At 36.5% G+C, this 13,623-nt stretch overlaps 1 protein-coding gene across 8 annotated transcripts in view; it reads left to right on the plus strand.

Annotated features, from left to right (window-relative positions):
* nedd4l (NEDD4 like E3 ubiquitin protein ligase) overlaps window positions 1–13,623 on the plus strand; it is a 128,265-nt gene that overhangs the window by 73,068 nt on the left and 41,574 nt on the right. For 4 of the 8 annotated variants that reach the window (XM_049466060.1, XM_049466056.1, XM_049466057.1 and 1 more), the window contains 8 exons: window positions 1,700–1,750; window positions 2,207–2,257; window positions 6,208–6,269; window positions 7,089–7,191; window positions 8,053–8,210; window positions 10,277–10,412; window positions 11,641–11,823; window positions 13,384–13,461. In XM_049466060.1, coding sequence (XP_049322017.1) covers window positions 1,700–1,750; window positions 2,207–2,257; window positions 6,208–6,269; window positions 7,089–7,191; window positions 8,053–8,210; window positions 10,277–10,412; window positions 11,641–11,823; window positions 13,384–13,461 — 822 coding nt within the window. The remainder of the gene's footprint in view (window positions 1–1,699; window positions 1,751–2,206; window positions 2,258–6,207; window positions 6,270–7,088; window positions 7,192–8,052; window positions 8,211–10,276; window positions 10,413–11,640; window positions 11,824–13,383; window positions 13,462–13,623) is intronic. The other 4 variants (XM_049466061.1, XM_022676541.2, XM_049466058.1 and 1 more) reach the window with 1 other exon arrangement.

A 13,623-nucleotide genomic window follows, 5' to 3' on the forward strand; every position in this document is an offset into this window, starting at 1 on the left:
GTAAGTGTGTTGATGGGTAAAGGTAACGGGTGAAAGAGGAGCTCAGGAAATTACAGTTGACATTTCTTGATTACAGTATAGGATACATGATTAAATTAGAATTTTAGAGGAGGAATCTGACTGCACTGATTTTGATAATTGATTAAACTTTTCTGCACTTAAAAGGCCATATTAAAAATCTCACTAATACTATAAGGTTTATACGATGTGCTAAATTATTACTCAAAGCATTAACGTACTAACTCATTTTGTATCAACAGAAAATGATTAAGCTATAAATAACTTGAAACTGACAAAAGTAATAAAAAAAACACTGAAAATCAACTAATGAATATGTTGCTTTGTAAATTGTTGTTTAACAGAATCATTGAAAAAAAAAAAAGGATGTTGCAAAAATTGCTGACCAGTGTCCCCAAACCTGATCTTGGTCAAAGATCCAACATGATGTGATGTGATATTAAAAATGAGGTGGATGTATCAATGATTGGAGTAAAATACAAGTGTTGTTGGGTAGATATCAACATTAGATGTTAGATATTAACATATAAATGAGAACAATGAAAATTTCTCTTTGTTTTAAGCAGCAAAAAATACCTGGTTTACAGGTGTGGAGAGCTACAGAAATTCAGTCTCAAAAGGTTGTGCCATAGAATATTAAATTAAGGCAGGGTTGTCCAAACTACGGCCCGCAGGCTATTTGCGGCCCGTTTCCTTTTTTGGAGCGGCCCGCGAGGTATTTTAGAAATAGAATGAAAGTTGGCCCGCTGTTAAGCAGGTTTTTATAATGTGAGATTCAAAGTTTGAACGCTAGGTGTCAGAAACGGGCCAAAGAATCTAAAAGCGGAGAGGGTGCGCAGTTCTAGCGCAGAAAAACGGGCCAAAGAGTCTAAAAGCGGAGAGGGTGCGCATTTCTAGCACAGAAAAACGGGCCAAAGAGTCTAAAAGTGGCCGTAATTAAGGAGTTTAATATTAAGAGACATCATGAAATTAAACATCAATTTGAAAAATCTTAGTTTACACAACACAAAGATAAAGATAGTAAGTCAAATGAAATGGTGTGTAAAGGAAATAATCAGGAAAAAAGTATTATTTAAAGTGGTATATTTCATTATTTGTTTTATTACAGAGTGTGTCCCGTGACTTCAAATATATTTCTCCTTCTGGCCCCCAACAAAAAAGTTTGGACAGACCTGAATTAAGGGTACCATCATTTTTGTCCTGCACAGTTTAATTTGCTATTAAGGAAAGGGAAGGTGTGGGTGGGGAGGGGTGTTGCAATATATATTCACCCCTTATTTAACCATTTATCATATCCTGCATCCATAGTGGGTAGCAGAGAGTCTGGGTTTTTTATTATTTTAGTTGCCATGATAATGTGAACTGTGATAATGTTAACTTTTTTCGTACCACAGACCTTTTTTTTTTTTTTTTTTTTTTTTTTAATAACAATTCTGTTGAATTACAATCAATGTCTGTTTTTATTAGCTGATTTCATTAAGTAGTTTTATTTATATATATATATATATATATATATATATATATATATATATATATATATATATATATATATATATATATATATATATATATTATTATTACTTTTGATTTTTTTCTTTTCATTACAATGGTACCAGCAGTTTTGTCCCTGTGTGTGTGTTCGCTGCTCCCTGATGTTAAAACCAGTTTCTTCCACACGCAGGGACACATTGGTCACGATCGACCCAAGAATGGGCTTTTCCACCTGGGACAGGTAACCTAGTCTGGCCGGCATCATTTAACCACCTGCCAATGGCGCCTGGTGATTTCACTGTTTAGCTTTATAGGATGCGATTGCAGGCTGCAGGCTGGAGTCTCGCACTCATTCACGCTAAAATTCACAAACGCAGACCCCTCTGATTCTGACCCTCACTGACTCCTTCACTGAGGTGATTGCACGCTGGGAATCTCTCTTTCTCTCTCTCTCTCTGTCTCTCTCTCTTTGTCTATATATTTATCTATCTATCTCACCCTCCCTCCCTTTCTCTCTCTCCTGCTGATCACACACATACACACACACACATTTTCTTGTCAGTGGTCACGCAGGTGTTTAATTCCTCTCATGACTGTGGTTTTTCCCTTCAGAGTCCCACTAGAGTTCAAATATTACTCCTCTCTAATGTTTTCTCTCTCTCTTTCTCTCTCTTTCTCTCTTTTCATATATATACAGACAAGAGATGACTTTCTGGGACAGGTGGACGTTCCTCTTAATCATCTGCCGGTAAGTACACTCTTACACTCTGCCTCTGTCTTTGTGTATGTGTGTGTTGGTGTGTGTGTGTGTGTGTGTGTGAGACACTTGGAATGGCTGTGTCACATGAGGAAGACTGTTGTTGTGATTAAAGCACAAAGCCCCGGCGCCCCTCTCTCCCTGTAGGGAGTGGAAAGAAGGCGGTTTGAAGTGTAAACATGTGGGTCTGAGTCCGAGGGCTCCCCTGCAGCCCAAAACACTAAAACTCATTCCACTAAAACACACACAAACACCTCCAGGGGAGTGCCTCAGCTTATCAGTGACCACCCTAATAAATATACTATACACACATACCTAGGTTAACACATACACAGTAAGGATGGGAATCACAGAGCATCTCACCTTGGATGACCTTTTCTTGCAATACATTACAAGACAATTCTACTTAAGAGACAAGAGGGTTTTACACACTTTTGGAAATCACAGCCCACTTAACCCACTGCAAAACTTTCAACTTGATCCTAACTTTGACTGTTACTGTATGCTTGTTGATCTCTGTTCTCTCTGTTTTGTTATCAAAAAGTTTTTTCCCCTGTTTCAAAACGTTTATCCGTGATATGGAAAGCATATACCACAGAACAAACAGACTCACTAATAACATAACCAGCTTGTTTTGTTGCCAGCTGCCAGTCATGAGACGGTACTATGCCAAACCATCTTTTACCACCCCTTTTTTATAAAATAAATATATTGATATTTGATGCCACATAACAATGTTGTGTTGTATTGTATTGCAAACAAAAACAATCCAATATATATATATATATATATATATATATATATATGTCCACACCCCTGGTTGTCAGGTATAGAACACAACAGCACGCAAACTGTGTGTTGCAGCCATGGAATCAGGTGAGCTGACACTAAGCTTTAGTAAGGTTTGCTAACTATAGGTGGGTAGTTTATCTCCATCAATAGTGTAGTATGGACGGGCATTTTTTAAAAAGTTATTTTACTATTCAAGTGCACCATTGGTCTGTGTACAGCTGGGTTAAAGTTACTGTATTATTTAGTTTCTAAACTGAAATCAGAAGCATTTCTGAGTGGAGAAGCTCTGGGTTAAATAGTTTAAACAGTAAATGAGAACACAGTTGACTGGTGAGTTAAATCTTTCCATGCTTAAAATGTGTCCGTATATAGCTTTTAAAGACATTTAAACTCTTTAAACATCTGCTTCTATTCACCTCGACTCTTCTGCAGAGTTGTGACTTGGTGTGAATCACCCTGTACCTCTCTGAATCACTCTCTGTTTACATCCTAATAATTCAGTTTAGCAGAGTATTTAAACTTCAGTGGAAATTCCCTGTAAAACTGAAACCAAAGGCTCGGGGCTGACAGTAAGTCACTGGTCATGGTTTATGGGAGCAGTTGGCGTTAATGGTGGGCTGGACTGGGCTGTGAGCTGGAGCAGGTTACATTTTGGCTGTGGTCATCAGTAATCACGAACTCAGAGCTGATCCCTGTGAAAGTGCACAGTCACTCTGGTGAAACTGAAGGAAGGTCAGTTATTTGTTTTTCTCAGCTTCAGTGTGGGACTCGAGTTAAAGCTGGTCTTAATATCAGTTAGAACAGGATTGATTTTACATGTGAAGGTAAATTATTGTAAGTGAAGGACATACAGTACCAGTCAAAAGTTTGGAAACACCTTATTCAGTGTTTTTCTTCATTTCTTTATTTCGATAAATTTTTTCTACATTGTAGATAAATATTAAGGACAAGAAAACAATTAAAGGACACACGTGGAATCACAGTATGTAGTAAACAGTAATTAAAGTGTTTATCCTCCACAATCACCTGACTTATACCTGATCATCTAAGATGGTGATTTGGGATGAGCTAGAGCTTCACAGCATGAAAAAAAGCCAGTTTAATCAAAACATTGAAAAACTAAGCTTACTGTAAATAAACAAATGTGCTTTACTCACCCAGATAAACTGTTTTTAATAAAACAAGTGTGTAGATTAATCCAGAGCTCGTCATGACAAAGAAGTATTTGCAGCCACTCAACATCAGCATGAATAGTGCATTAAACATGGAGCTCCAAGCCGAGTTGGAAGGTTTGGATGAAAAGTGTCGAAAAATAATTAGCTCCTCCAATGAACGTCGCCTCGCTTTGCTGAACATTCACACAAAGCAATTCAGACTGTTCTCATACAGAGTTCCCCAATGGTGGAACAAACTACCTTCCACTACCAGATCAGGAGAATCTCTCACTATCTTTAATAAACTCCTGAAGATGGAGCTCTTCAAAGAGCACTTACTCTCCTAACACCTCTAACTAACTACCTTCTACTACCAGATCAGGAGAATCTCTCACTATCTTTAATAAACTCCTGAAGACAGAGCTCTTCAAAGAGCACTTACTCTCCTAACACCTCTAACTAACTACCTTCCACTACCAGATCAGGAGAATCTCTCACTATCTTTAATAAACTCCTGAAGACTGAGCTCTTCAAAGAGCACTTACTCTCCTAACACCTCTAACTAACTACCTTCTACTACCAGATCAGGAGAATCTCTCACTATCTTTAATAAACTCCTGAAGACAGAGCTCTTAAAAGAGCTCTTACTCTCCTAACACCTCTAACTAACTACCTTCTACTACCAGATCAGGAGAATCTCTCACTATCTTTAATAAACTCCTGAAGACTAAGCTCTTAAAAGAGCTCTTACTCTCCTAACACCTCTAACACACTAACTATTCTAACCTCATTTCCTTCTTCCCCTCCTCATCTCATTATTTCCCTTCGACCTCCTTTAAGCCCTATCTAAATATGTTTTATCTTAATCTTCTATTATTTTTGTACTTGACTATTGTAAGTCGCTTTGGACAAACGCATCTGCCAAATGTAATGTAATGTAATTTACCAAAACAGGCCTTATAAGAAAAGCAGCTTTTGCTCAAGTCTGCCAGTGGATCTTGACAGTGTGGAGCAGTGTCAAAAAATCCACTATCAGCAACATGTTTTGAAAGGCTGGACTGCTGCATGGTTTTTCTCGATTTTCCTACACATAGGCGTCTCGCAGCGAAGGAGCTGGAGCCGGACCACAATATAGGCTAGGCTACTGGTAGCGACACCTCCACAGCAAAATCTGGACTACTTTTTCATTTCATTATTACGACTTTATTCTTAAAATATTACGACTCTACTTTCTTGACTTTTCCTAGTAGGCTAGTCGATATTTTATAAACCGTTTTTTAGTCATGTCGCAGCACTGTTCGTGGTACGTAACGTTATTTATGTGCTTAGTCTATTTGATTGGTTAAAATCTTCTGTGTAACATCTTTCTATGTAAATATATCATGTTATATAATGTAGAAAACTTAAACTCTTAAAGTCTTTAAGTCGTGTGCAGCCTGTATATGTGCAGCTTATATTCAAATGCTCTCAAGAGCCCAAAAATCACGGTAGTCAAAAGAATTACAAATCATTTAAAAGTCACTTTCTGAAAGTTTTAAGTAGGATAAAGTACAGTACCGTATTCTGAAAAGCACCCTTGTTATTTTTATTGAACTGTCTGTCTCTGTCTGAAGCTTCCTATTAAAGCTGATGGGTTCCTCGCAGTGTCCTGTAGGTGCAGATCGTTCACTCGTTCTACCAGCTGTTTACTCTCTCAGAGACCGCTCAGTTCTGCTGATTCTGTCGATTCCTCCGGAGCCACTAATGGGCCGCTCAAACCCGCGGCCTGCATGGAATATGTAACGGGAGACGTTAGTTGCGTAAGCCGGGGCTGGACACATGCCAAACTTTCTAAAACCCCCCACCACCCCTCACACTCCTCACAGCCCCCCCCCACCTCTCCCGCTCTGGGCTAGTAGGTCCACACTGTCCTCTCTGAGAGTCTGACGGGAACATTTATAGACTGTGCTTTTGTTTGTTTGTTTATCGTAAGCTGCTGTGTGTGTTTGATTGTAGACGGAGGATCCGGCGATGGAGAGGCCGTACACGTTTAAAGATTTCCTCCTGCGGCCCAGAAGGTCAGTGCTCACACAACACCAACAAAATCACAAGATTAACTAATTAAATAAGATAAAAATGTATTATTATTATCACTGGTGGTGGAAAAATAAGAGAGTTTATTATAATTCAGTATGTAAATTTCAGTTTTAATCAAAAGAAGATTTTTGAATCATTGTCCATTATTGTGTAAATAGTGCCTTTGGTCACATTTGTGTTTTTTAGTGTCTTTAATATAAATTTAGGAGAATCCTTTATTAATCCCACAGCGAGTAAATTTACATTACTGCGGCACAGAGGTCAGAATCAAAGAAGTGTCAGGAAATATATAAACAATATACCAACTCTATATATGCAAACAAATAGAAACAAATGGGAATATCACATTTTTTCTACAAGTTTAACAGAAGAGACTTTTCTGAAAATGGGTTTAAGGATTGTTGTTATTATTATACTAAGGCAACAACTAATGATTAATTTAATAATTTATTTATTTGTCTAAAATTAATTTGATGCATCGATTATCAATTGGACAAGAAGGAGAAGGATTTACTTTTTTTTTTACTTTTAGATTCCTAGATTGATTTTAAAAGACTTTTTTTTATAGTTGATACTTTGATAACTTTATTAACCTAAACATTATAAAGTATAGTATAGGATATATGGTACCACCTTATAACAGTGTAGGAAGTCTGATATCCAGATATGCTATTAATAGACTTTGTGTGTTGGTGTAACATTATTCTCTTTTTATTAAATGCTTACTGTGTGACTCTGTGTGAAACCCCTCCCCCGCGTGGGTGTGTTTACCTGTCTGTGTGTGATTGTGTGTGCTGCAGTCATAAGTCCCGGGTGAAGGGTTACCTGAGGCTGAAGATGGCCTATCTGCCGAAAAACGGCGCTCAGGAGGAGGAGAACACTGAGATGAGGGAGGAGGCGGAGGTGAGAAGTTTATTTCAGCTTTATTTCTTTCTCTTTTCTCTTACTCTCTTTTTGTCTCCTGATCTTTCTGGAAAGTGTTCTGGAACAGCTCATAAAATGACACTTTTCAGACTGTGGTCTGTAGATCTGAATGGCTTTAGACAGTGAAGCTCCTAAAGGGCTTCTTTAAGACATTTTTCATTATACAGTACAGGCCTTCTCTTTTTCAATGTGTTTCTTTCATTTTCATGACTATTTACATTGTAGATTCTCACTGAAGCATCAAAACTATGAATGAACACATGTGGAGTTTTATGCACTTAACAAAAAAAGGTGAAATAACTAAAACACTCTTGGCATCATTCTCTCAATGAGCTTCAAGAGGTGGTCACCTGAAGTCTTGAAGGAAGGAGTTCCCAGAGGTGTTTATTAGCACTTGTTGCCCCTTTGCCTTCTTCACTCTGTGCTCCAGCTCACCCCAAACCATCTGGATTGGGTTCAGGTCCGGTGACTGTGGAGGTTCAGCTCATTTTTTGTTAAGTACATAAAACTCCACATGTGTTCTTTTATATTTTGATGCTTCAGTGAGAATCTACAATGTAAATAATCATGAAAATAAAGAAAACGCATTGAAAAAGAGAAGGTGTGTCCAAACTTTTGGCCTGTACTGTACATTTAACGGTCTATAGTCTGTGCAGGGAAAATGCCTCTTAGTTTTTGTTTTTAGTTTTTGTTTTTAATGGTTTCCTTAACCTTCTTTGTTTTTTTAATACTTTGTGTTGTGTTTTAATGATGAAACAAAATGCAGATTGAAACTTCTCTCATCTTTTTTTTGCTGTTTCTCTCTCTCTCTCTCTTTCTCTTTCTCTGTCTGTCTCTCAGGGGTGGGATGTAGAAGCAGTAGATCATGGATCTCGGAGGCCTCAGCAGATGCTGCCTCCGTTACCAGCAGGCTGGGAGGAGAAGGTGGATAACCTCGGCCGAACGTACTACGTCAACCACAATAACCGCTCCACGCAGTGGAAAAGACCCAGCGCTGTGTACGTCTAACACACACACACGCACACACACAAACTCACACATTTCTCTTCCTTTCATACTACCACCATATTTTTTGCACTATTTTTTGCACATCGTATTATAAGGTGCACTATAGGGGTGGGCGATATGGCTCTAAAATAATATCACGATATTTCAGGGTATTTTTGCGATAACGATATACTTGGCGATATACTAAAACAGAAAAATAATTGATTAATTTCAGGAATATAGTATAAGAGTATAACAGCATAATCATAACGTGGCAAATTAAATAATATAGCATAAAATAACATAATGCAGCAAATAATACTGCAGAATATTTAGTGCATGCATATAAACTGCAAACTATACCAATTATACAATAAATACACTTAAAGCTTCACAGTAAATAATGGACTACTTTTAAGACAGAGCATCTCTATTATCACGGTATGGCTTTTTAATATCACAATATTTCTGTGTCACGATATATTGTATACGATATAATATTGCCCACCCCTAGTGCACTAACGATAAACATCTATTTTCTGGTCTATATTCATACTCAAGGCTCACTGGATTATAAAGCGCATTTTAAGAGACACTGTGGATAATAATACATTATACAGAGAAACAGATACAGAACTACAGTCTGTAACTATAGAACTATAAAAAGCTCCTATATTGTAAATATAGCTGATAAATTGTGCAGTGTTTATAAAAATGAAGTATGCTGATCAGTGTTTTTATAGCAGGAGTGTGTTAGATGATAAATTATCTACTCGAGGTTCTGAATGATATTGGGATTGTATCAGTATTGTAGCAGCAGATTAGTAGCAGTTTAGATTTGGCTGATATCTGATAATGTGTTTATTGACCTCCGGAAGAACAGAATGTTTAGGTGATGCTGTGCTTAAAATATCTGCATTTTACTCATTTTACTGCAAACAAAAATGGTCCAGATTTAGTGCTATTTTCTACATTTTCAGATATTGGCTTAACCCTTTGAACCACAGCCTATGTTGGTGTGTTTTTTTTTCTCCATTTTTGTCAGTTCTGCTTTCACTTGTTATAACACAGTTATGTTAGGAGACCAGCCACATGCTTTTATTTTTTTTTATTTATACCGGAAGACATTGAGCTGCTCAAAAATGTCTTAATTTGATATGTAAATGCTTCCAGAATTTGTAAATCTTCATGGAATTGATCATGTTTTGATCAAAATTTTACCCATTAATAATTATATATATATTTCTATATTTCTATATTTAATTAAATATATAAATTTTTATATATATATACTTATTTTTGAATGTACACTTCAATGGACTTCAAATCAATTGAATTTTCCTTTCAGTAATAGTTAGATTAGAGTCTATATTAGTTAAAAGTATAAGAATTTTGATGATAGTTCATTATATGGATTATTACTTAGACAGAATACATGAGCAGCACCAGGCAGATTTATTTTTCTTATTTTCCCACCTCTAGGATGCAGATTGCTACGACCTTTAAAGTCATAGCAGTTTGAGTAATTTGGGCCAATCTGGACACTACTGGGTTTATTCAAATGTTATTTAATTTAAGCAAAGTAAGCACATGGATTATGGTGTTTTAAGAAAATGAATGTCTTTATAATTAAAGAATATAGCGGGGAAATATAAGCCTATTCTTGATTTCTCGATTTCTCATAAAACACCTTAGTTCAGCGTGAGGTCAGTGCTATTTTTATTATTTTTTTAAAGACAATAGGGTTCCCTGTTTGTCACAATGTATGAATCATGCATTGACACATTCCTGAGTAATTATGCTGTATAAACAATGCACGATTTTTGATGCAATTTGTGTCAATGGGGTTCTAAGGGTTAAACAGTAGAGAAGGTTATGATGTAGCTAACAGATAATGGAAGCTCTATAATGTAAAGAACATCATTTAATTCTAAAGATAAAAATGTAAATATTTGGATAGTATTGGGTCATTCAGTGTTTATGTATTGAAAGATCAGTTGTTAATGTGATAATTGTATCAGTCGTTGGTGAACAGGCTGCTCTGACTGTGATATAATGTCTCTTCTCTCTGATTTAGTGATGTGGCTGCAGAGACGGAGAGCGATAACCACCTCCGACAGATTAATCAGGAAGCTCACAGAGTGTTCCGCTCCCGCCGCCACATCAGCGAGGACCTGGAGAACGAGCACCTCGACCCCAGAGACCTGGATGACGTACGTCTGACCTTTATCATCTCACATTCTCTACCTTTCAAAACCTCAGGAGAATATTGCAGATATGGGCAATGATTTATTTTTAGATTTATCCATTATTTCAAACATTTACTCTTTTTCTACGTACAAAAAGTTAAGCATTTTTGCTGCTGATATGTTAATATTAACATTAATACAAATGATGATATAGAGGGTTTGCAAATTAAACAATTAAACAAGTGATTTTTTTGCTCAAATATAAGCTTGTTTGGCTCGACAGCGATCCATCGAAATGATCAGATATCCAAAGGTCTATGGACATAATCCATAGACATAGACATAAGGTCTATTTGTCCAAAATCAGATTTACTGACATTTCTGTGTACCTGATTTAAATGCTGGGAAAATACACTAAGTCTTTGTTTCTCAGTCCTCATCCTGGAGTGCGCTGTAAACCCTGAATTAGTTTGAACTTAAATTTAATTAAATATTAAACTACGATGTTTCCAAACATTAGATGGAATCTAATGAATTCCATTCAGATGGAATCTTTGAGTTAAGTCAACTTATAATAGTTTATTTTTAGTTTTAGTGTTTCCATTGGCATCTTTTTGCAAACTAGTTGTATCCCTCAGTTTCTGTCACCCACCTTCAGTGTGTAGTCATTTCCCCAGGCTATGTTAAATAAACTTGTAGATCAAACAAACTCTAACAAAAAAGAAAAATGTATTAAATTGACTAATATTTCATTTATAGTTTTAAGTTTTAAGTTTAATCAACCTAAGTTTTCAGTAAATGTTAAGGAAAAAATATAAGGCAACCAGTTTCTTTAATTTATTTAGGTACATTTAAATCGTTACCGGGGCTGAAGTAGCATTAGCATTAGCTCAGATGTTAGTATTATTGACCTGTAGCACCATTAGCATTAGCAGTAACCAAGCTAGCGCTGTCATTGTTCAGAGTCAAGTAAATTGGACTGTTATCTGCACGTTTACTGTTTTAAAACACATTACATGGGGCAAAGGGCTAGCTAACTTCACCATGGGTTACCAGAACACTCAGGATTTCTCACTGTAGCGCTGTCAGGCAGCATTAGCCGCTTAGCCTTAGTGCTGGGGAAATTTGGGAATCTAAGCTTACTTATTGCTAGGTTCATTGTATTTTTGTTTTTTTAGCCAAACACACCACTGACTTGCTTTACTTGCTGGTTTTTGCATATAAAAAATTTAATCACCCCCTCCCATTTCAGACATGGGACCCAATCACAGAGGAGGACCCGACCCTGATGGGCGAGGCTATACCTGGCCCCTCCAACGCCACGCCCCTAAACCACAACCAGTTCAGCACTCCAGAGTTTTCAGAGGAAATCAGCCTGAGACTGTCCCTCACTCCAGACACCAACGGAGAAATCCCCGGACCCAGCAGCTCCGGGGTGAGGAACGGATAGAGGGATCAGCAGAGGAAGAGGGGATGAGTGGCTGGATTAGTGGATGGATGAATAAATGATTAGATGAGTGGATAGATTATAAAACAGAGAGGATAGATGAATAATTGAATGACTGAGAGGGCAATTGGTTAGACGGATGAATGGATGAGTGAATGAATAGATGAGAACATGGTTGGTAAGATGAATATAAAAGGTAAAAAAAGAGAGAATATGGATGTGCAGTTGGTTGAATGAATAAACGAGGGTATGAATGGATGGGTGAGGGACTGATGGAGAAGAGGAAAAATGTATAAATGAGAAGGGAAATATGAATGGATGGGTGGTTAAATGAATAGATGAAAGGATGGTTGGATAAAGAGAAAGGAGAAAATAAGAACTTAGTAATAGATGATTTAATACACAATTTAAAGTTAGTATGTAGATGAGATGCTGAAGGGAATAATAGAGAAAAAGGGATTTGAATGTATGAAAGAGACTATAAGAATATAAATGGAATTAATGGGTAAATTAATAGATATATTAGTAGATGAATGGATGGACGAAGAAAAGGGAAAAAAGGATGGATGACAGAAAGCAGAATAAATTAATGAATGGAAAATCTGATAGATGGATAAATAATTAAATATGAAAATTTATAAATAAATGAATTAATAAATGAATAGAAAAACTGATAGATGTATGCATAATTAAATATGAGTGCTGATGAATGAATGAACAAATGAATAGAAAAACTGATGGATAAATAAATATGAGGGTTTATGAATTAATGAATAGAAAATATGTTAGAAGGATAACTAATTCAATATAAGGGTTAATGAATGAATAGAAAAACTGATAGATGGGTAAATAATTTAATGTAAGTTAAATTAAATTAATAAATATAGAAAATGTGATATAGACAAATAATTTAATATGAGTGGATGAATGAATGAACACATGAGTAGAAAAGCTGGTAGATGGATGAATAATTATATATAAAGTTTGGATGACTGGATGAATGAATTAATTAATTGAAAAACTGATGAATTAAGCGCATTAAGGATTAAGGATTAATAATTTATTTGCACATTATTTGCTTGTGATTCAGTTTCATAAGTAATATTTTATAACTGTGTTCTCAGACTGACAACATTTGGGCTGTTAAACTGTTCCTATTACACAGTATTATACATGAAGTGTGAATATTAGCCTAGCTAATACACACACACACATACACACACACACACACACACACACAAAGCATGATGGCAAGAGAGCTGGCTTTTTTGGGTTTTTTTTTCTTCTTTTTTTTAATAAAAACAGAAAGGCTTTATTATTTTAGTCTCCCAAAAATACAGGGTATTGACACCACTAATATTAATATAATTCAGTTTTGCCTGTCTATCACGGATGAATTTATCTACATTTAAATAACCATTATTAAAGCTTGAGTCTTAAGAAAATACAAAAAATCAATTACAATTAATCACAGCTTTTTGATTAATTGAAGATTAACCGCTATAATGATAATCTCTCTTTCACTCTGTGTTCTGTCTCTTCTCTCAGTCTCTCATCTCGTCCAGACTGCGCTCCTCCAGTATGACCGATGGCGTCAGCGACCAGGCCCAGCCTCCACCCCCGATGGTACGCTTCATCTTCTTCTTCTGCCTCTTCTCCTCCTGTTCCTCACATCCTTCCTTCACTGCTCTCTGCATGAGCTGCTCACACACTTCCCCTCTCAGTGATTCACTCATATACACACATACACACACACGCATGCACGCACACATGCACACACTCCACTCT

Source organism: Astyanax mexicanus, chromosome 17, assembly GCF_023375975.1.
Source record: "Astyanax mexicanus isolate ESR-SI-001 chromosome 17, AstMex3_surface, whole genome shotgun sequence".
Lineage (NCBI taxonomy): Eukaryota > Metazoa > Chordata > Actinopteri > Characiformes > Acestrorhamphidae > Astyanax > Astyanax mexicanus.